Source organism: Sorex araneus, chromosome 4 (genome assembly GCF_027595985.1).
Source record: "Sorex araneus isolate mSorAra2 chromosome 4, mSorAra2.pri, whole genome shotgun sequence".
Lineage (NCBI taxonomy): Eukaryota > Metazoa > Chordata > Mammalia > Eulipotyphla > Soricidae > Sorex > Sorex araneus.
In genome coordinates, this window is record NC_073305.1 from 185,862,473 (window position 1) to 185,884,884 (window position 22,412).

The 22,412-nt window shown below is 60.6% G+C and overlaps 1 protein-coding gene across 1 annotated transcript; it reads left to right on the forward strand.

Annotated features, from left to right (window-relative positions):
* The first annotated feature begins 2,692 nt into the window (after positions 1 to 2,692).
* PNLDC1 (PARN like ribonuclease domain containing exonuclease 1) lies at positions 2,693 to 21,695 on the forward strand. Its single transcript, XM_004601082.2, has 19 exons — positions 2,693 to 2,805; positions 3,070 to 3,127; positions 3,307 to 3,380; positions 6,139 to 6,178; positions 7,331 to 7,454; positions 7,554 to 7,642; positions 8,998 to 9,098; positions 15,170 to 15,246; positions 15,439 to 15,582; positions 15,871 to 15,940; positions 17,890 to 17,975; positions 18,164 to 18,219; positions 18,797 to 18,861; positions 18,993 to 19,046; positions 19,137 to 19,179; positions 19,275 to 19,374; positions 19,751 to 19,926; positions 21,045 to 21,143; positions 21,610 to 21,695. Exons 1-19 carry the CDS (start codon positions 2,730 to 2,732, stop codon positions 21,671 to 21,673), a joined length of 1,596 nt encoding a protein of 531 aa, XP_004601139.2. The 5' UTR covers positions 2,693 to 2,729; the 3' UTR covers positions 21,674 to 21,695.
* The last annotated feature ends 717 nt before the right edge of the window (positions 21,696 to 22,412 follow it).

Consider the following 22,412-nt stretch of genomic DNA (forward strand, 5'->3'; position numbering starts at 1 on the left):
CCCATATGGTCCCCTGAGCACTGCCAGGAGTAATTCCTGAGTGCAGAGCCAGGAGTAACCCCTGTGCATCGCCAGGTGTGACCCAAAAAGCCAAAAAAAAAAAAAAATACCTTAAGCAGTTGGGGCTGGAGCAATAGAACAGCAGGTAGGGCATTTGCCTTGCATGCAGCCAACCTGGGTTCTATTCCCAGCATCCCATATGGTCCCCTGGGCACTGCCAGGGGTAATTACTGAGTGTGGAGCCAGGAGTGACCCAAAAAGAAAAAAAAAAAAACCTTAAGCAGTTAAGGTGGGCTTCAAGGGTGTTCCCCTCAATCCTAGAGTAGTCCCCCAGTAATGAACACGGTTGTGTATGTAGGAGTGACGTGGCAGTATAGACGTGGGTACTGAGGACGCTGTCTTTACTGTTTGCTTTGGTACCACAGCCCACCGCTCAGGGGTCACTCACGGCAGTGTTCAGGGGCCCTATGAAAGGTTGGGATTGAACTGGGGTCAGGTGCGTGCAAGGTAAGAGCCTTACCTGCTCTGCTATCTCTGGCCCCGGAATGCTATTTTTCAAAGAGAAGTGAGTAAGCACCATCATTTAAAGTATGATATGAAACACTTTCAGAATGCCATGATCAATAAGGACCTCAGTGGAAACATTCAAGAATGTGCATTATGGTTTTAAAATTTTCATCCCTCATCTTAAAAGATTATTTGGAATATCTCACTTTGTTTTTGTTTTGAACTGGAGCGATAGCACAGCGGGTAGGCAGTTTCCCTTGCATGCAGCCAACCCGGGTTCAATTCCTCCGTCCCTCTCGGAGAGGCTGGCAATCTACCGAGAGTATCCTGCCCGCACAGCAGAGCCTGGCAAGCTACCCGTGGAATATTCGATACGCCAAAAGCAGTCACAAGTCTCACAATGGAGACATTACTGGGGCCCGCTCGAGCAGATCCATGAACAATGGGACAACAGTGCTACAGTGCAGTTTTTGTTTTGGGACCACACTCAGAGGGGTCACTCCTACTGGGCTTGGGACCATATTGGGTTCTGGGGATTGAACCTGGGTCGACTGTGTGCAAGGCAAGCCCCCTACCTGCTGTACGAGTGTTCTGGCCCCTGGAGTGTGTCAATTTGTAGAGAGTTCCAGAAGATGGTTCAGACCAGTGTAGAATTGAAGGGAGGATGGAGGAAGCCCACGGCTTGCATTGGCGGTTTCGTAACAACTGACAAAAATAGGATTCACCTGTCAGTGTTTGTGTCACCGGCAGAAAATGATGGCCCCAGAGCAGAGTTTTTCAAATTTTTCTTAAAATCTTTCTAATATTCCTAATAACAATTGAAGACAAGCAGACCAAAGCCACGATAATTACATTAAAATGCTCTCGAGTGGGGACCCAGACTTCAGTATCTTTAAATTGAGGTGAATCAGTGTTTTCTCTCTCTTTTTTTTTTTTGCTTTTTGGGTCACATCTGGCTATGCACAGGGGTTACTCCTGGCTCTACACTCAGGAGTTACTCCTGGCGGTGCTCAGGGGACCATATGGGATGCTGGGAATCGAACCTGGGTCGGCCGCGTGCAAGGCAAACGCCTTACCCGCTGTCCTATCGCTCCAGCCCCCTCTCTCTTTTTTTTCAAGGAAGCTGGACTTTGGGGTGAGGTGGCTCAGGGCCTTTCAGGAATACAGTGCCCCTGGTCAGGGGTATGTTGACCTCTCGGTCCCCTGGGCTGCTTTTCAGCCCCTGTGGCTTCTAACTCCTCCCATTAGACTTGGGAAAGCCTCACTGCCAGAGATGTGCCTTTCCTCACCGCCTGGGAACGTGGACATCCCTCGTTCCGCAGCTCAGTGCAGATGGACATGAGAACTTGGCCAGGTGGGCCCTCCCTGGCCACTGAGCCCTGGGATTTCCCAAAAGGCACCCACATACCTGTTTGGAGCCCAAGGCTGGGGACAGCATGAGGGCAGGTAGGATTGTCCAAAATCCCTCGGCCCTTAGGGTCATCTCCACCAGCCACACAGTGGACCCCTGGGGTGGGGCAGGGGCATTTCTGCCTTAATGGGTTGTAGCTCCCTTGATGGTTTTTGTTTTGCTTCCGCGTTTGTTCTGTCCTGCCACGCCCAACAGTGCTTGGCGCCACTCTCAGGTGCCAGCGATCAAACCTGGGCCTTCGCACACCAAGCACACTGAGCTCTCTCCGTGGCCCTGCGCGGCCACCACTGACACTACCCCACGTGCAGCCCCCGCCGCTGAAAAGCGGGGTCGCCCATCAGCCTTGTTCAGCCGCGACTCCTTCCGTTTAAGGAGCAGCGCCGGCGCCCGGGGTAGGCAGAGGTGGCAAACCGGCTGACGAGTGCCCCGAGGATGCTGACCGGGGATGGGGTGTCCGGGAGGGGCCTGGTCTAGGAACCAGACAGGATGCGGCGCTGGGCCATTCCGTCGGGGGAGTCTGCCTGAGCGGGCAGGCTGGCCCCTTCTCCCGTCACGCACCCCGTGTCCGCGCTAGTCTCAAAAGCCAGGCGCTGCAGGTAAGGGCTGCAGGGCCGCCGGGCGGGGAGCAGGTGCAAAGGCCCACACCTGTGCAGGCTGCCGGCCCCATCGGGCGCGGCGGGCAGGTGCCCGCGCCGAGCGCTTTAAGGGGGCGGCGCCGGCGGAAGTGCGTGGGCGCGTGGCTGCACGTGGCCTCTCGGGCCGCTCGGGGCACCTCGGGGGCACCTCGGGGCATCCTCCCGGAGCCGTGGCCATGGACGTGGGCGCCGACGAGTTCGAGCAGAGCCTCCCGCTGCTGCAGGAGCTCGTGCTGGGCGCGGACTTCGTGGGTACGGCGGGGATTCACCCCCCTCCGGGGAGCCTGCGGGTGGGCGGGCCCGGGGCGGGGGCGCCCACGGAGGGACCCCCGGAGAGCGAGACGCCGCGTGGGCCTGGGCAGCAGGCGGCCAGCTGCGGGGGGCCCGGCGCGTCCCTGCCCTCGCTGCCCCTCTCGCCCTGCCGCTGCGTGCGCATCCCCGGGTGGGCACTCGGCAGCGGGGGCTGCGGGGCCCGGGGCCCGGCCTGGACCCGGGTTTCTTTTGCCTCCCTCGCAGGCCTGGACATAGAGTTCACTGGCCTGCGCTCCAACCTGTCCGGACCCCAGCAGATCAGGTAGAGGGGGCGCTGGCGGGGCCCGCTGCCAGGTGGGCCTGCAGGGGGGGTGATCAGCGGGCAGCTGCTCCGGAGGGGCTGGCGTGGTCCGTTGCCTGCCGCCAGCGCTTCCTTATTGCCGTGGGGGGACTCGGGGCGCCCCGCGGTCCCGAGGCTGAGGAAGGGGCCCTGGGTTTCAGCCTCTTCGACCTGCCTTCAGAGTGGTACCTGAAGACCCGCCAGAGCGTCCAGCAGTTCACCATCTGCCAGATCGGTGAGTGCGGCCCGCTGCCAATCACCCGCTATCCTTGTGCTTCTCTTTGGGGGCCTCACCTGCCGGTGCTCTGCAGCACCTCCTGGCCAGCCTTGGGGGACCCTAAGGGGAAGACGGAGCCCCCCCACCCCCCCCACCCCCTGTGGCCCCATGCCAGGCAGGTGTCTCTGCGGCCCCTGCTAGCATGGTTGACCAAGGGCTTTTCATTGTTTCCTCTCTGCCAAACAGTTTCACGTTCTTTAGTGATGACTGGACCTTTGCTTGTTTGAGTCTCGACCCTCTTAGGTCTGTGAGATCTCACGCTCTCAGGATTGACTATGAAGGCAGCCACGTTATTTTTTTCCCCCAAAAAAAGTTGTGATTTTTTTTTTTCGCTTGAAGAATGCGTATGGACAAGACTATGCTAGGCATACTTTCTGCTTCAGCTGTTTCCCTTCTACTAATGTGTTAGGACATAATCTGTTAGTGCATTGGTACTGATTTGGGCTTTTTGTTGTTTGGGCCCATACCAGGCAGTGCTCAGTACTTACTCCTGGCTCTGTGCTCAGGGTTCACTCCTGGTGGGCTTGGGGGATCATATGGGGAGCCAGGAATTAAGCCTGGGTCAGCTATACTCGAGGCAAGCCCCTTAACTCACGTACTGTCTCTTTGTAACAGTTGCTTCGTGTTTTGGACAGCTGTAGGGTTGATGGATGTTGACACAGGTCCCTGTTGGATGTGTCCTTTGATCATCGCTTGTGTGTGATGAATGAGGTTGTACTGACAAATATGTACTGGCATATTGCTGTGGTCTTGTGAGTGTGTCTCTGGTGCGCTTCTGACTCAAAAAGTAAGGAACATGTGTACACGCGAGTACTGGTTTGTTGTTGTCTGGCTCTTGCTCATTCTGTCGTGTGCCAGCGGCCTCATTGGCGAGCCGCTCTCTTCGCTGAGATGCTCCGAGCAGCCTGATGTAGCCAGCCCACGAGCTGCTGGAGGGAGAGACACAAGTGCTTTTCTCAGCAGGAGAGGTTTCCACACATAATTTGGGCTACCACCCCCCCCACCTTTCCAAGGGGGAAAAAAATACATTTCCTTGCCCCAGCTACCTTCAAGCCGTTACACAGAAAGCACTTCCCCGGGCCCCTGAAGATACTGCACCCCCTTCAGAAAAGAGAACAAGCTGCTATTGATTCACACTTTCAGTAAACAGTTGTTTGCTTTTTGTTGAGAGTTTGGTAGGAAGGAAATATTTCAAGTTCTGTATGTCACAACTACCCAGTTCTGCTAGTCGTTTAGAAAGAGTTTTTTGTTGTTGTTGTTGTTGTTGTTTGTTTGTTTTTAAGATTTTGGGTCACACCTGGTGGTGCTCAGGGGTTACTCCCGGCTCTGCACTCAGGAATTACTCCTGGCGGTTCTTGGGGGACCATATGGGGTCTGGAGCTTGTTCCCGGGTTCACTGCATGCATGGCAGGTGCCTGAGGAATGGGCTGGCTCTGACCCTGGCTTGGCGAGGAGCGAGGGGCCCTCTGTGCTTCCTGGCCATCCTGCCTTTGGATTCTCTCTTGTGAGACTCTGAAAGTTGAGGCAGAGAGCACGTAGAGACCTTCTGTCCTCACCCGGCGGCGCTCAGGGCTGACTCCCGGCTCTGCACTCAGGAATTCCTCCTGGCGGTGCTCGGGAGACGAGATGCAGTGTCAGGGACTGAACCTGGGTTGGCCACGTGCAAGGCAAACACCCTCTTTTAAGCAGGATGCACATCTAAAAGGTTAAAATGTATGTTTTACTTTATGCCCCATTTTTTCCCTCCTTTTTCCCCGTCTTGCTTGGGGTCACACCCAGAGTCTCCCACACGTACGGCCATAAGGGAAGTGCCCCACCATCTCCCCAGCCCAGCCTTTATGACTGTATTTTTTTTTTGTCTTTAGGGCCATAAGACATCAATTCAATACTTCTGTGTTTAAAGAATCAGCCATAGTTATTTTAATTTCAGTGTGAATTGTAACAATATACCTGTGTTTTAAATCAGCCTTACCTTCTTTTTGCTTTCGGGTCACACCTGGTGGTGTTGGGGACCCATACCGGATGCTAGGAATCGCTGCTGGGTCAGCTGTGTGCAGAGCAAGCCTCCTGCTTCACTGTCTCTCCAGCCCTGTTTCTTTCCCTTATGACAAGTTTTTCGGGCCACACCCCTTACTCAGGGGTTACTTCTGACTCTGCAGTCAGGAATCATTCCTGGTGATGCTCAGGGGACCATAAGGGATGCTGGGGATCGAATCCAGTTTGGCTGCATGCAAGGGAAACACCTTACCCACTGTACCCTCCTGCCCCTCTTTCCATTAAAAAAATATCTATATAGGGGTCGGAGGGATAGCACAGCGGGGAGGGTGTTTGCCTTGCATGTGGCCGACCAGGGTTCAATTCCCAGCATCCCATATGGTTCCCCAAGCACCGCCGGGAGTAATTCCTGAGTGCAAAGCCGAATTCCTGAGCATTGCCGGGTGTGACCCAAAAAAAGAAAAATAAATTAAATATATATGAAAAGCTGGGCTACACCTGGTGGTGCCGGGCATGTGTGTGGAGAGATCCCCCTGCCCGTGCCCAGACTCCAGCCTCCCACCTGCCGACCCCGTGCCCAGCCTGTCTTTCTGGAGCTCTCCCCGGCCCCCCGCCGTCTCTGGAGGCAGCGTTCTGTTGGAAGGGGCTCTGCGGGACAGCTGGCGTGGTTGCTTGGCTGCCCGCGCCCCCGGGACTCATGCCCTCTGCTCTTGTCCCCCAGGACTGTCCGTGTTCTCCAGCATCGAGGGGGAGGCAAACAAGTAAGCACGGAAACCCTCGCAGAGCCCGCGGATGGCGCCCAACCCTCTCCTCCACCTCCCAGGAGTCCCCGCCCCCTGCCTGGCCTCCCACACTCCCCCTCTGCGGCAGCTCCTTTGCAGGGGACCCTGCGCAGCTTTCTTAGCTAGGGGCTCCCCCTCCTGTCTGTCGTCTGCAGACACGCAGCAGAGCCCGGGACTTACTCCTGACAACGCTCAGGAATCCCTCCAGGCCGTGCTCGAGGAGCCCCTGGGAAGCCGGGGATTGAAACTGGGTCGGCCTCACGCAAGGCCCATGTCACTTGCCAGAGTCTCGCTCTGGCCCTGCCCGGCAGTTTTTAGGGGGTGGGGAGAGCATGGGCAGTGGGGGAGCGGGGGCCCGGCATTCCCAGCTGCCCAGCAGCCTTTGTCATCGTCTCCTTGTGTGACTTTCTGTGTTCCTCGGGAGCAAGCTGGCTGTCACTGCTCCCCAGATGAGAAGATAGGGCGGGGCGGGGCTGGGTGTGGGCTGGGGGCCGGCCCAGGGCTGCAGGCGGGCCAGCACACACTGCCCGCCACACACTGCCCGCCTCCCCGCCCTGAGGGCCAGAGCTAAAGCTGGGCTTAGCTTTCTCTTCCCCGTGTGCCCCTTTCTTAAACACAGGGACTGGTCTCAGCTATTTCTCCCCCATGTTCCCCTTTCTTAGTCCCCGTGCCCCCCTTTCTTAGTCTCCATGCTCCCCTTTCTTAGTCCCCATGCTCCCCTTTCTTAGTCCCCATGCTCCCCTTTCTTAGTCCCCATGCTTCCCTTTTCTTAGTTCCTGTGCTCCCCTTTCTTACTCCCCATGCACCCTTTTCTTAGTCCCTGTGTGCCCCTTTCTTACTCCTCATGCTCCCCTTTCTTAGTCCCCATGCTCCCCTTTCTTAGTCCCCGTGCTCCCCTTTCTTAGTCCCCGTGCGCCCCTTACTTAGTCCCCGTGCTCCCCTTTCTTAGTCCCCGTGCGCCCCTTACTTAGTCCCCGTGCTCCCCTTTCTTACTCCCCGTGCACCCTTTTCTTAGTCCCCGTGCTCCCCTTTCTTAGTCCCTGTGTGCCCCTTTCTTAGTCCCTGTGTGCCCCTTTCTTACTCCCCATGCTCCCCTTTCTTACTCCCCATGCTCCCCTTCCTTAAACACAGGTACGTCGCCCACTCTTGCAACTTCTTTCTCTTCCCTACGACATTTGGGGTTTTGGATTCGGAGTTCTCCTTCCAGGCCTCGAGCGTCCAGTTTCTGAACCAGTATGGCTTTGACTACAACAAGGTATGGGCCTGCCTTGTCCCAGGGAGACCGGCAGGTCACCTTGCCCCTCGCCCCGAGGCCCTGCCCGGCTCCCACCCACCCCCCTCCCCACCCCTGCAGTTTCTCAAGAAGGGAATCCCGTACATGAACGAGGAGCAGGAGAGGAGAGTCAAGCACAGCATCCTCACGGGGAACTGGACAGTGCGCAGGTAGGGCCTGGCCGCAGCTGTCGGGGTGTCCTCGCGTGGCCGGGGGGCTCCAAGGCTACCCGGGAGCAGCGCCCGAGGGTGCAGGATCTCCTGCCCGTCCCCGGTACCCGTGTTCTCAGAATTGCCTGAGGGGGGCGCTGGAGCGATAGCACAGTGGGTAGGGCCTTTGCCTTGCATGAGGTCGACCCGGGTTCGATTCCCAGCATCCCATATGGTCCCCTGAGCGCTGCCAGGAGTAATTCCTGAGTGCAGAGCCAGGAGTAACTCCGGTGCATCGCCAGGTGTGACCCCCCCCCCAAAAAAAAAAAGAATTGCCTGAGGGGCGAGCGAGACTCCCAGGACGTCCCGGGGAGGTTCAGGGTGACTGTCTGGGAATCCTGGCCGCGGTGTGTCCTGCTGTGCCCTTGGCCCGGGACGGCAGTGTGCGTGGTGACAGGCACTGGCGGCGCGCTCTGGGCTGGCCCCTGGCCCTTTGGGCTGTAGAGGTGAGAGGGACCAGCAGAAGCTCCCTCTCGGCCCGTGGACAGAGCCCCGGACCTGCTCCAGATACGCACAGTGGGGACGACTGCAGGACACCTGCGGCCACCCATGGGGCGAGCCTGGGCCCGGGCTTCTTGCTGCACCCCCGTGTCGACTGGAGGTCCGAGGAGGGGGCGCGGCGGCCAGGAGAGGGCTGGCAGGCCGGGAGCGTGCACACACAGGGCCCAGGTCCGGCCCGGGCACTCAGCATCTCTGGGTCGGCCTGCCAGCACTGCCAGACTGGACATGGACGGGCCGCCTGACTGCCAGGCCAGGCGTTGCGGGGGGGGGGCAGCCCCCAGGGCCTCAGAACCCTCTTCCTGCCTCGGCCCCCAACCCCACTTCAGAGCCCCCATTCAGCCCTCTGGAGCCCACCCCTCAGGCCTCAGGACTCCTGCCCCCTCAGGCCTCCGTAACTCTCCCCCGCGGGCCTCTAGAGAGACCCTCCAGGGCTCAGAACCCCCCCCAGGCCTCAGAGCCCCCTCAGTGTCAGAATCACCCCCCAGGCCTGAGAGCCCCATCTTAGGCCTCAAAGGCCCCCCCAGGCCTCATAGCCCCCCCTCAGGCCTCAGAGCCCCCTCTCAGGTCTCAGAGCCCCCCACCAGGCCTCAGAGACCCTCCCCCAGGCCTCAGAGACCCTCCCCCAGGCCTCAGAGCCCTCCTCCCAGACCTCAGAGCCCCCCCAGGCCTCAGAGACCCTCCCCCAGGCCTCAGAGTGCCCCCAGGCCTCAGAGCCCTCCTCCCAGATCTCAGAGCCCCCCGAGGCGTCAGAATCCCTCCCCGCCTCCTGCTGCCGCTGTCCGAGAGAGCTTGACCGTGGCGATTCTGCCCTTCAGTTCCCTGGATAAAGACCAGATCAAGGTGGTGATCGACGAGGTGACAGGGTGGCTGGACCTGGCCGAGGAAGGCGACTGGATGACCCTCCCTGGGATCGCAGGTTGGCAGGGGCAGCGGTTGGGACCCGGTCTGACCCCCTCACCGGGGACGCTAGTGCATCCTGGGTGTCACTCTGGGCAGGCTGTCCCCCCGCTGTGGACGCTCGCTGATGGCTAGGTTGGACTGGGGTCTCGGGAGGACAGCCCTGTCACGGGAAGGAACCCAGCCATCGGGGAGCTCAGGGTCAGAGTTTGCCTTTGGGAGGAAGAGTCCTTTCTCTCGTGCAGCCGCCGGCGCCTGCTGACCGCAGGGGGTGGCAGTCAGCGGGAGGCACGGAGCGTGTGGCCACGCTTCCAGCCCCCCACTGCCCGCGTCACCCCCCAGAGAAGTTTCAGGGACCCAAGCAATGGGTTAGTTGCTCAACCTGCACGCAAGTGACCCAGATTCTATTTCCCTGCACCCCTGAGTCTCCTCAGGAGTGATCCCTGAGCACGGAGCCAGGAGTCAGCCCTGAGCACCACCGGGCCTGATTTTCGGGCCACACTCAGGACCCTGCGTTAGCTGGGGTTTTAGACCTTTGCTTCTTGCTCACACATCACGTGCTCAGCCCGCCCGACCCCCTGCGCCCTTTCACCCCCCCCCCCCCCACCGCTGGTCTTGGTCAGCATTCGCCAGGCCGTATCCAAGTGATGGGTGTGCAGGGCCGGCTGGTACAAGTGTGCAGCGTGTCTTCGTGCAGGTTACTGGGGGCCGCAGGGCACCCCCCGCCTCTGAGAGTGTCTCTCTTACGGGGAAGACCTACTGGGCGTTCCCACCCATTTTCTCAAGGGGAAAGCACGTGCTATCTCACAAGAAGTTGAGCTTCAGTGATGACTCCGACTTGGGACTTCGGAACACTCTAGCCGACTCTGGGCCCCGACCCTCACCTGGGGGTCCTGGCAGGGTGCCCGGGCCCCTGGGGGTCATTGGGCCGTGAGGCGTGTTCCCGGCCAGCCCAGCTTCTGAGTCGGTGACGTGGCTCTCAGGCCTTCGGACCTCGAGGGGGCTCCCCGCACAGCGGCCTTCTGAAACGTCCTGGAAGCCCCCCACGGTCCTGGGAAGTGGTGGTCTCCATGCACTCGAGCCCCTCTTCCTGCACTGGCCGCTCAGGGCCCTCCAAGGCTGGACACGTGGGGTCCCGCCCCCAGGATGTGAAACAGTGTCACTCATGACAAGGATTGTCATTTTTGTTTAGGAACATAGTTTTCTTTTTTCCGTACAGAACAGATCATTTTTTGTTAAGCATATAATGGGCTCATTTTTCTGTTTTTGTTTTTGGGGTACTCACATAGTGATATGGGCTGGAACGATAGCACAGTGGGTAGGGCATTTGCTTGTCGGCCTTGCACATGGCCGACCCGGGTTTGATTCTTCCGCCCCTCTTGGGGAGCCCGGCAAGCTACCGAGAGTATCTCACCCGCATGGCAGAGTCTGGCAAGCTACCTGTGGCATATTCGATATGCCAAAAACAGTAACAAGTCTCACAATGAAGATGTTACTGGTGCCCGCTCGAGCAAATCTATGAGCAACAGAATGACAGTGATACCACACAGTGATGCTCAGGGCTGACTCCTGGCTCTGCACTCAGGAATTACTCCTGGTGGTGCTCAGGGGGCCATGTGGGATGTCGGGGATTGGACCTGGGCCGGCTGCGTGCCAGGCAGGTGCCCTCCTGACTGTACGATGGCTCCAGCCCTATTTGTTTCTGAAATGCCCAGCACTGAGCCCAGTGCAGCTTGGGAGGCTGACGCTGCATCGCGTAGTGGTCTTTAACTGAGAGAACTCTGGTGTCTGAGGGGTAGTTTTTACTTCTCACCTGGCACGGGCAGCAACTGTGATCCAGGTAAAGGCATTTGGGATCCTTCCTTGAAGAGTGGCCCCGAGAAAGCGGCCCTCGGGTCCCAGCAGCTGTTGGGTTTTCTCTTCTCCCCCCTAGTGTGACCCAAACTGGGTCCTTTTCCTCTTCTTTTGGTTATTTTGGGGCCACACTCGGCAATGCTCAGGGGTTACTCCTGCCTCTGGCTCCGTGCTCCGGAATTACTCCTAGCGGTGCTCAGCGGACCATCTGGGATGCCGGGCATCAGGCCTGGGCTGGCCTTGTACAGGAGAAGCCCCACTGCTGCCCTCTCCCCCCCCCCCCGCCCCCAGCCCACGGGGGCTCGCCGGTGTGGACTCTCCAGAGGGAGAATTGCCGTGGCAGGAATCTTTTGATTTCTTCCTTGGTTTCCTCTCTAACCCACTGGTTGTTCAGCGTGGAGCTGTTTAATTCCCAGGGGTTTGATTTGATTCTCCATTTCTGTGTGTGATTAACTCCTGTCTTCAGTGCATTGTGGCCTGAAAAGGGAGTTGATACACTTTCTTTCTTCTTGATTTTATTGAGGTATGTTTTGTGGCCCGGCATCTATCTTGGAAAGTGTTCCATGTGCATTGGAAAAGAATGTGTGTTGTGTGTTTGGCTTGTTTGTGGGGGTTGAAAATCCCTGTATGTATCTACTAGCCCTCTCGCTACCCTTTCTTCCTTCAGAGCCAGTACTTCCTAAGTTTCAGCCTCGTTGATTTATGAAGAGGTTCAAGGCTGTGATGAAGTCTCTGACTGCTGTGTTGCTACCAGTGTCCTCCTTGAAGTCTATTAGCAGTTTTAAGTATTTTGCTGGCCCCGCGTTGGTGCATATACATTTAGGAGTGTAATTTCATAAAGTTGTTCACAATAATTATTTTCATTCAGTATTTCAACACCAATCCCACCACCATTGTACCTTCTCACCACCACTACTTTGAATCTCCCCACCACCACCCCAGCCTGCCCCTTAGGTAGATGCTAAATAATTTATTTTGTGTTGCTTGCCATGAATAGTATGAGGTGTCAAGTGGCTGTGAAAGTGGCCATGGGCTCCTGGAATTCTAAAATTTTAAAATATTTGGGTTCGGAAGCATCTCTGCAGCGTGCTGCTCTTCAGAGATTCTTTTGTGAGTCTGAATCACGGCCGTTAATGCAATTAAACGGCGCCCAGAGGTAGTTTCAGGCGAGACTGCCAGGAAACCGGGAGGACAGGGAGATGGGGTGTGGTCGCCCATCCTCGACTCCGTGAAGCCTGCAGTTTTCAGTCACTGGTTCCACACACCTGGGTTTTTTAGCGATTCATTCTCGTGTGTGGGGAGCTTGGGAGGAGCCTGTGGAGGTCGGCTTTAGCGTGGTGGCAGTTGGGTTCTGGAGGTTTGCAGCTGCCGGGGTTCACTGGGGCAGGCGGAGGGCCACACCTGCCCCCCTCTGCGGAGCCCTGGTGAAATCAGCCTGGCATGGAGTGGGGAGACACCTCTGTGGTGTGCTGCTGCCCTCCAAGATTCGTTTGTAAGTCTCTGAATCATGGCCGTTAATGCGCTTAGCTGGCCTGCTCTTGATCTCTCTTGAGATTGATTTCTGGATCTGAAGCTTGCAAGGCCAATAAATGAGCTCGTATAGCTGAGCCAGAGGTGGTTTGTGGGTGTGACTCCCACATCACTGTTGGTCATTTAATTTCACAGGAAACTTGGTCCCAAGTTGTTGGGGTCAGGCCAGAGGCACAGTGACAATTTTGGGGTATCAGGAAGCCTGCAGGCGCCACCAGGCTGCTGATGCGCTGGCCCTGCAGGTACAGGCTGGCCTGCTGGCCGCACTGTGTGCCCTGTCCCATCTCATCTTGTTCAGTCTGAAATCTACGTTTTTCGGACACTAGTATGGCCGCCCCGGTAAGAGTGGGTTTTTGAGTTGTTTGCTTGAAGGATTGTTTTCCATCCTTTGACTTTGAGTCTGTCTTCTCTGACTGTTCAGGTGTGTTTCTTGTAGGCAGCAGAATGTTGGGTTCAGTTTTAAATCCATTTTGCCTCTCTGTGTCTCTTAATTGGTGCATTTAGACCATCGACATTGAGAGAGATTATTGGCATGGTTTTTTTGTTTTTGTTTTTGGGTCACACCTGGCGATGCACAGGGGTTATTCCTGGCTCAGGAATACTCAGGAATTACTCCTGGCTCAGTTCAACTCAGGAATTACTCCTGGTGGTGCTCAGGGGACCATATGGGATGCTGGGATTTGAACCCGCGTCGGCCGCGTGCAAGGCAAACGCCCTAACTGCTGTGCTGTCACTCCAGCCCCTGTCATGGGGTTTTGTGCCATCTTTCTGTGGAAGTTTGTTGTGTCTTGGGTTTGTTTTGTCTTAAGTAGCTCCTTCAGTCCTTTTAAGGTTGGTTTTGAGTCTACGGAGTTCCGGAGCTGTGGTTTATCCATGAAGTAGTGCATAGTTTGAGTGAGTGAGAGTCTAGCTGGATAAAGTATTCTTGGTGAGGCATTCATTTCACCGAGCTTTTTCACTATATCCCACCACTGTCCTCGGGCTGGATGGTTTCGTCTGATAAGCCTGCGATAAATCTAAGGGCTGCTCCTTTGCATGTGATTTCCTTCTTTGACCTTCCTGCTTGCAGTATTGCGTCTCTATGGTATTTGTCGTTCTGATTGCAGTATGTCTTGGAGTCTCTTTTAGTTGGTGCCCGTTGGGCTTTTTGGGTCTGGATGCTGCATTCTCCAGCTCTGGGAACTTCTCAGCAATGATGTCTTTCACTGTTGCTACCTCACTGGGGTTGCCTTCCTGTCCCTCAGATACTCTGTTCCTCTTGAATTCATCCCATGTGTCTCTTACCCACCCTTGAGCTAGTTTGAGGTCCTTTTCTGTCTTTTGCTGTTGCCTGTATGCTTTCTGCAGCTCATCTTCAAGGTCAATGATTCTGTCTTTGGCTGTTGTCATTCTGCTGTCGAGGGCACCCACTGCGTTTTTATTTCATCTACTGAATTCTTTATTCGTGACACTTCTGTTTGTAGCTTTCTTATTTCCGCTCTCATTTCTTCCTGTAGTTTATTGGCTGTCCGTTCCACTGTTTCTTTCCTATTCTCCTGTGTTTTTATTGGATGTCCCTCACACTGAAGAAAGGCTCTGGGCTCTTTCTTCACCCACTCGTCGAGGTGGGAATCTGCTCTGCCCCCCCCCCCCCCGCTGCTGCAGTCCTGTGGGCGTGGGTCCCTCCCGTTCACTCTGTGTCCCCTCTCACTGCCAGGGAGCACTCTGGGCGAGCTCAGCTATTGTGGTCTCCTCTCCCTTTCAAGGACATCACCTTCCTCTTCGGTGCTCCTGAGTGCCTTATGTGGGGCCTCTAGCGCTGATTCAGGGGACGTGTTCTCTCAGATTGGGTTTGTAAAGATTCTTGTGTTCACCGTTATTTTGGTGAGTCTTGGGGGTATTTGGATTGGAACAGGCTAGCGGGCTATTGGCCTGGTGTGGCTGGGGTAGCCAGGCTGCCCTCGTAGGAGTTTGGGATAGGAGGCTGAGGTATGTGACAGGGCACTGTGAAAGGGGAGAATAACTGGCAGCCGCAGGTGTACCTGCGGGGAGGGGTCCCACATTTTTGCAGATCCTGGATTACAGTTCGACTTTTAGTACACTTTAATATATATATATATATATATTTTATATAAATTTATTTACTTTTGCTTTTTGGGTCACACCCAGCGATGCTCAAGGGTTACTCCTGGCTCTGCACTCAGGAATTACCCCTGGCGGTGCTTGGGGGACCCTATGGGATGCTGAGGATTGAAACTGGGTTGGCTGCATGCAAGGCAAACGTCCTCCCCGCTGTGCTGTCGCTCCGGGCCCCCCCCGCCCATGCACTTCTAACCCACAGCTGCCCCCTCTTGCAGAGCCTCTCGCTTCAGTGCTCGTGGCGGGAGCCACAGCGTGCAGGCCTGCACTCCCTGTGCTTCCGGGGTCCTGCGTGCCACAGTGACTTCTCCAGCAATATCGGGGCTGGGAGTCGGTGCCCGTGCGCCTTGTCCTTGGCGCCCCTAGCGGCCCGAGCACAGATGGGGACAGGACTTGGTTTCCAGAGCCAAAGCCTGACTGCCGACAGTGCCCAGCTTGCTTGGCGTTTCTCGGGCACTGCAGCGTGGCCGGAGCCCTGGTCTCCACCTCCAGGGGACACGGGGCCGGGGCAGGCCTCAGAGCCGTGGGTGTGCTGTCCCCCTTGGCCCCGAGGGCGGCGGCCCCTGTGACTCGGTGTCTCCGCCGCAGGCTTCCAGGCCTACGAGGTGCAGCTGGTGCTGCGCCAGGCCCTCCCCAATGTCTGGACAGTGCTGCAGGGCCAGGAGGTGAGTGTGCGCCCGCCCCCCGCCCCGCAGTGCTCAGGGGCACTCCTGGCTCTATGCTCAGGAATTACTCCTGGCAGTGCTCGGGGACCCCCTGGGAGGCCGGGGATCGAACCCGGGCCGCCTCTTGCAAGGCAGACGCCCTCCTGCTGTGCTCTCGCTCGGGCTGGGCAGGTTCAGGGCTCCCCCCCGCAGGTGACGGTGAAGAAGGTGAGCAGGCAGCACCGCTGGTACCTGGAAAGCGCGTCCTGCGAGCGGGAGAGCTGCTGGCGAGAGAAGATCCTGCTGTCGGCCCGCGGCTTCTCCCTGTTCTTCCAGATGCTGGTGAAGGCCCGGAAGGTAGGGGACCCCCGGGCTCCCCGCGGCCCCTCTCCACCCCTCCCTGCTCGCTGGGCCGTGCGGGGCCTGGGGGGTCCGAGCAGGGGCTGGTGTCTCTGTCCCTGCAGCTGCTCAGCTCGGGGCGTCTGTGGGCCCTGCCCGTCCCCACAGCCCCTGCGGCTGGTGCGTGTGGAGAGAATCTCCGTGTGGCCGGGGCTCTGCCGCGCCTGCGCCCCCTCCCTGGACCTGCAGAGTCTGTTTTTATTTTAAAATTCCATTCCTCTCTCCTCTCCCGTTCCCTCCAAGTAGCCCCTCGTGGGACATAATATGATGATGGATCTGCTGCACCTGCATGAGAAGTTCTACCGGCCCCTGCCAGGTGGGCACAGCCCCGCCCCTCCCCTGCCTCCCTGCCAGGTGGGCACAGCCCCGCCCCTCCCCCACCTCCCTGCCAGGTGTGCACAGCCCCCCCCCCCATCTCCCTGCCGTGTGCCCCATCCCCAGGGGGAGGGAGTGCCATGCAGGCCGCTAGCCCACCCCACAGAGGGGCAGCTGGGGGGCAGGTGCAGCTTTCCCCTGGGCCATGAGCAAACCGTGTGTCTGAGTGTTCCCACCCAGAGAGGGGCCGCATTGCTCCTGCCCTGAACGATGCCGTGGGACACGCCATGGCCAGGGCACAGTCCAGGGAGGGCACAGTGAGCCCAGGGGCCAGCCCGCACCACACCAGGCCAGGAGGGACTCCCCGAGAAGGCCGGGAGTGGCCTCAGCTGCCCCTTGCACCCCCGAAACACGTTCAGTAACCTGCGTGTTTCTGTTTTGGAGCCGCGCCCGGCAGTGCTCAGGGCTGACTCCTGGCTCGCTGTGGGGTGCCGGGCCTGACCCTGGGCCGGCGTGTACTGGGCAAGCGTCCGGTCACTGTTGTGCTCGGCTCTGGACTTGGGTGTGAGTGGTGTCAGAGCCTAGGGTGTGGGGGTCCACCGCAGTCCTGAGTGACGGCAGGCGGTGCCGGGAGGGGCAGGTCCTAGTGCTGATGCTCAGAGCCGGGGGCGCCCTTGGGCAGACCAGCTGGGCGGGGGCTGTTGGCACGTGGCCCAAACTGGGCGTCCCCCTCGTGTGAGATCAAGCACCCCCAGAGGAATTGGAGGCCGTTCGAGGACTTGGGGACCTTGCAGGGGCAGGGGTCGCACAGGGCAGGGTCGCGCAGGTGCAGTGTTTGGCTTCGTCTGCAGGAGACTCTGTCCCCTTAGGACCTGGGCGCTGTCCCCTGTATGTGCTTACCCCGGTGTGAGCCTTGTGGGGGGGTGGAGGGTGCTCCCTGAGCACTGCCCACTGTGTTCCAGACTCGCCCTCCCCAAGGAAGGTGCCTGCCGGGGTGTGACTTTCATATGCTGATTAGTAGTTTGAAATTATTATTATTCTCTGCCACGGCAGGGATTGAACCCAGGGCCTCGAACGTGCCAGGCAAGATGTGCAGGCACAGCCCTGCCCTGTCGGGGCCCTCAGTGACACCTTCCGAGGGCTGAGCACGTGCACAGCACGCCGAGACCCGGGCTCGGTCCCAAGTACCACCAGGTGCAGTGCAACGAAGGAAACTGAGTCTTCCCACCCGAAAACAGTGCCTCCCGGGGGCTGGAGAGGCAGCCCAGCAGGCCGGGCGCTGGTCGGGGCCCTTCCTGGCACCCACAAGGTCCCCTGAGCACCACAGGAGGGATTCTTTTTTTTTTTTTAACTTTTTTATTGAATCACTGTGAGACAGACCCTTACAAAGCTGCTCATGGTCGGGCTTCAGTGAGTGTCCCAACACCCGTCCCCCCACCCGTGCACGGTCCCCAGCACTGGTGTCCCCAGGTTCCCTCCCACCCCCCAGAGAAATTCTGAGTGCAGAGCCAGGACTGGCCCCCGAGCATCACTGGGTGTGGCCCCTAGAACATGACATTAAAAGTAAGCCTGGGAGGGGCTGGAGCGATAGCACAGCGGGTAGGGCGTTTGCCTTGCATGCGGCGACCCGGGTTCGAATCCCAGCATCCCATATGGTCCCCTGAGTACCGCCAGGGGTAATTTCTGAGTGCAGAGCCAGGAGTGACCCCTGTGCATCTCCAGGTGTGACCCAAAAAGGAAAAAAAAGAAAAAGTAAGCCTGGGAGTTGCTCTGCCCAGGCCGTTTCTCTGACAAGGCCCGCGTGGTTCGCTCTCTCCGCCCCGCGGGCTGCCGTTTGCCGTCCCCGTCTGAGGGGGCGGCCAGTTGGTCCGAGACTCGTGGTCAGTGGTACCGTGGGAGCCCGCGCCGTCCCCCCCGCCCCCGTCACCCGCTCCCGGGCTCTCCCCTCAGAGAGCTACGAGGAGTTCAAGCTGAACATCCACAGACTCTTTCCTGTCCTCATCGACACCAAGAACGTGACCAAGGACATTTGGAAGGTACTGGGGACACGGCGCCTGGGCTTGGTCCATTCTGCTGGCCAGGAGACCCCCTGGGCGTGGCGCAGACGCGTTCTCCCTCCCTGTCTCTCTGTCTCTGTCTCTGTGTTTCTGTCTCTCTGCGTCTCTGTGTGGGTCTCTCTGTGTGTGTCTCTGTCTCGGTCTCTCACGCTGCGTCTCCCCTCTAGGAGCTCAACTTCCCCAGGGTTTCGAACCTTTCGGAAGTCTATGAAGTCCTGAACAGGTACAGAGGGGGTGTCTGGGGCTCTTGGGCTCAGGGGCGCCCCCTGGCGTGATTCTGGCAGCTGGTTGCAGGAAGCCGCTGGGTCCCGTGAGGGGCGGGTGGCTGCAGTACCTGGGGCAGCCCCCCCAGATCCAGCTCGGGCCCCAGGACCCAGCACGAGGCTGCTGGGTTCTGTGTGCCGCGGGCACTGGGCACTGCACCCCACGCTCACAGTGGCAGCGCTGTGCACCTCCCTGGGCTGGGGGAGGGGCCTGGGCTTCGGGACAGAGCCCCACGGCCCTGTGCCCTCCTTCCTCCTCGGAGCCCCCAGGGCTGCCTCCCCCGCACCGTCGAGTGTGTCCCTGCGGTGGACGCCGCGCAGTGAGGAGAGTGGCCCGGTCCCGCTCTCCCGGGCCTTCCTGGTGCGGGGGGGTGGGCGCTGCCCTGCTGGGGTTCTTCCTGCGTTAAGCTCTGCATCCACCGACGGAGCAGCCCGAGCGTTCCCCTGGGCCCGGCTGCTGGTGACCGCCAGGGGCCAGCCACCGGCGTCTTCCCTGAGACAGGGACCCGCGGGGGTCTGACTCGTGCTTCCTCACAGCGACTTGAACCCCACCAAGGGCTCCGGGCCGGTGATCGTCCACGCCAGCCAGTGTGAGAAGTACGGTAGGTCAGCGGGGCAGGGGGACAGGCCTGGCCCCTTGGCTGGGGGCCGCGGGGCTCCTCCCACCTGCCAGAGGCGCCCAGGTGTCTGCCTCATCTCCCTGCTCTCTCCTGCTCCTGCGATGCCCCTGCAGTGAAGACCAAGTACCCCCACGAAGCGGCCTATGACGCCTTCCTCTGTGGCTCGGGTGAGCGCCGCGTGGCCTGGGCTCCCCTCTGGGGCAGGGCTGGAGGGGGCCGCGCCCACCCGTCACAGCCGCCTTTCCCTCCCTCCGCAGTGCTGCTCAAAGTCGCGCATCTGCTCCTGCAGAGAGCGGACGGGTGAGTGTCTGCCTCCGGCCCCACCGCGGCTCTCAGGAGGGCGCCCTGGGGGCAGCCGAGGGGCTGATGCCAGGGGCTTCTGTCTGCCCTGGCAGCGCCGCTTCCGCGCCTGCGCCCTCCTTCTCACTGTACCTGGACGTGCTCGCGCCCTACGTGAACCAGGTGAACCTTATCCGCGCCGGGGTCCCTAAGATCGTGAGTATCTTCTGTGGCTCCGCCCCATCCGCAGCGGCTGTGCTGGCGTGTGTGTGTGTGTGTGGGGGGGGTGTTGTGGGTGTGTGTGTGGCAGGGGAGGGGTTGCTGCTGCGCCTGGCGGTGCTCAGGGGACCATGCAGGATGCCAAGTCCCCTTGGCCGTGTGCAAGGCAAACGCCTCCCTGCTGGGCTGTGGCGCCGGCCCTAGTGCTGGGGGGTTTCTTAGGCGGCTTCCGTTGGAGGGCAGAGCAGGGGTGGGGTGGGGGGCTCTGCCTGCCCCCGCCCGACGCCAGGCCCGCGCCTCCTCGCTTCTCAGGAGGGTCCTGGGTGCACCGAGGCAGAGCCGGTGGGACATTCTGCATCGCCCTGTCTTCTAGAACTTCTCGGGCCCAGATTACCCCAGCATCCGCCCCCCCATCCTCATCCTCAGCGTCCAGCGGTGTCCCGGCCTCAGCGTGCAGCAGGTGTACCGCGAGTTCCAGAACACCTGCAAGTTCGATGTGCGCCGCCTGTCGCGCAGCCAGTTCCTGCTCTTGACCAACAAGTTTAAGGAGTAGGAGCCGCCCCCGCGCCCCGCACCCGGTCCCCCCTCCCCCGCCCCGTACCCGGTTCCCCCCCGCGCCCCGCACCTGGCTCTCCCGCGCCCCACACCCGGTTCCCTCACACCTCGCATTTGGTTCCCCGCACCCCGCACCCGGTTCCCCCGCGCTCCGCGCCCGGTTCCCTGTGCCTGGTTTCCAGGCGCCCGGCACTGGTTCCCTGCGCCCGGTTCCTCGCGCCCCTCGCCCGGTTCCCCGGCGCCCGGTTCCCCCGCGCCCCGCGCCCGGTTTCCCCGCGCCCGGCGCCCGGTTCCCCCACACCTCGCACCTGGTTCCCCGCACTTCGCACCCGGTTCCCCCGCGCCCTGTGCCCGGTTCCCCCGCGCCCCTCTCCCGGTTCCCCCGCGCCCCGCGCCCCGTTCCCCCGCGCCCCGTTCCCCCGCGCCCCTCGCCCGGTTCCCCGCGCCCAGTTCCCCCGCGCCCCGCCCGGTTTCCCTGTGCCTGGCACCCGGTTCCTCGCACCCCTCGCCCGGTTCCCCCGCGCCCCGCGCCCGGTTCCCTGTACCTGGTTTCTTCGCGCCCGGCACTAGTTCCCCGCACCCCTCGCCCGGTTCCCCGCGCCCGGTTCCCTGTGCCCGGCTCCCCCGCGCCCCGCGCCCGGTTCCTCGCGCCCTTTGCCCTGTTCCCCCGCGCCCCTCGACCGGTTCCCCCGCGCCCTGCGCCCAGTTCCCCCGCGACCCACCCGGTTCCACGCGCCCCGTGCCCGGTTCCCCCGCACCCCGTGCGGGCCCGGTTCCCTGTGCCCGGTTCCCCCGCGCCCCGCGCCTGGTTCCCTGTGCCCGGTTTCCCCGCGCCCCGCGCCCAGTTCCCCACGCCTGGTTCCCCCGCGCCCCGCGCCCGGTTTCCCCGCGCCTGGCGCCCGGTTCCCCCGGGCCCCGCGCCCGGTTCCCCGCGCCCCGCACCCGGTTCCCCTGCACCACCAGCTCCCAGATTCCCGCGCCCCTGGTCTGTGCGCCCCTGCAGCTCTGTGAACCGGTCTCTGTGTCCCACGCTCTGGTCCCCGTGCCACTGTGCCCCTGTGTCCCAGCCCCGCATCCGGGCCCCCAGGCCTCAGCCGTCACCTGTCCCGCAGTGCCCGGAACATCCTGAAGGAGTACCGGGGCCACCCCACGCTGCGGGTGTCCCTCTACCGCTACTGGCGACACTCCCCCAACATCAACTGCCTGTTCCAGTGAGTCATGGGCGCAGCTGGGGCGGGGAAGGGCCCAGAACTCAGGGCCCCCCAGACAAACCCGAAACCTTTCAGCGGGGGAGGCAGGCAGAGGAGAGAGCAGGCCAGCCCCAGCGGGGCGCCAGACTCCGGGGTGGGGGGCTGAGGGCAGTGACCTCGCCCAGCCGGGCTGAGATGACCAGTCGGAGTTGCGTGGGGGCTTGGACAGGGCTTTGGGCCACAGGACTGGGGTGTGGCAGGAGCCACCGTGGGAGAAACCTTAGGCTCTTAGGCCTGCACCCCTGGGCTGCCTCCTCTGGAACTTTCTGGAAGAGACGCCTTCTTTGCACCGCGGGAAGAGGTGTCTTCACCACTGGCTCCTCGAGGAGGACGGGAAGGAGAGAGCATGTGGGGAAACAGTGGGGAGGGTGTGGGCTGTGTGCCCTGGCCCCCGACCTGTGACCCCTGATCTCTGGTTGTCTTGCAGGGTCTGCAGCGTGGTCACTATCTGGGCGCTCCTGGCGTTTCTCCTGGGAAGACCCAGCCCCTGAAGGCCGCGCACTAGGCTCTCGCAGCCCCCAGACCTGCTCCCCAGGCTGCCCCACCTGGTGCTGGGCGGGCAGCCCCCCACCGACTGGCTGGGCCGGGGCTCTGTCAGCCCGGCCCGCAGCCCATAAAGGAGTCCGGAGCCGCACTGCCTGCCTGGTCTTCTAGAAAAGACGGGGGGAAGGGCCCTGCTGGGTCGGGTGTCAGGGTAGGAGAGACAGCGGGCCAGTGGCGGGCATCGGGGACCCTTCGCCAGGGTGTGGGGGCAAGGGAAGGCCCCATGCCCACAGGGAGAGTCAGGCCAGGGGCCCAGGCGAGGCAAACCCCGGAGCAGCGGGCACCCACCTTCTCCCTGAGCTGATGCCCCTCACCTCGCTTCCCCCACACCTGGCCCCGGGCAGCCTTGCTCTGCCCACAGCTGTCCCCAGAGACCCTGGCCCCGCCCCCTCACCTCTAAGTCACTGGCCCTGGCCACTGTGCCCGCCTCTTCCCCCGCAACACTGTCCCCATCTGCCCTGCCTCGAGAGTTGGACCCCACCCTGTGAGCACACACAGAAGTCGTCCAAATGGGGGCTGGCACCGTGAAGCCCAGATGGGCCAAAGGCAGCAGCCCAAACGGAGCAGAGCATGCGCCTGGGACCACGGGCACCGGGAGGGACGAGGGTGCGGTTGGGTGGCACCGGGCGGCACCCCGCCCACAACCGCACACGGTTCCTGGCCCTGGACACCCAGCCGAGTGTCACC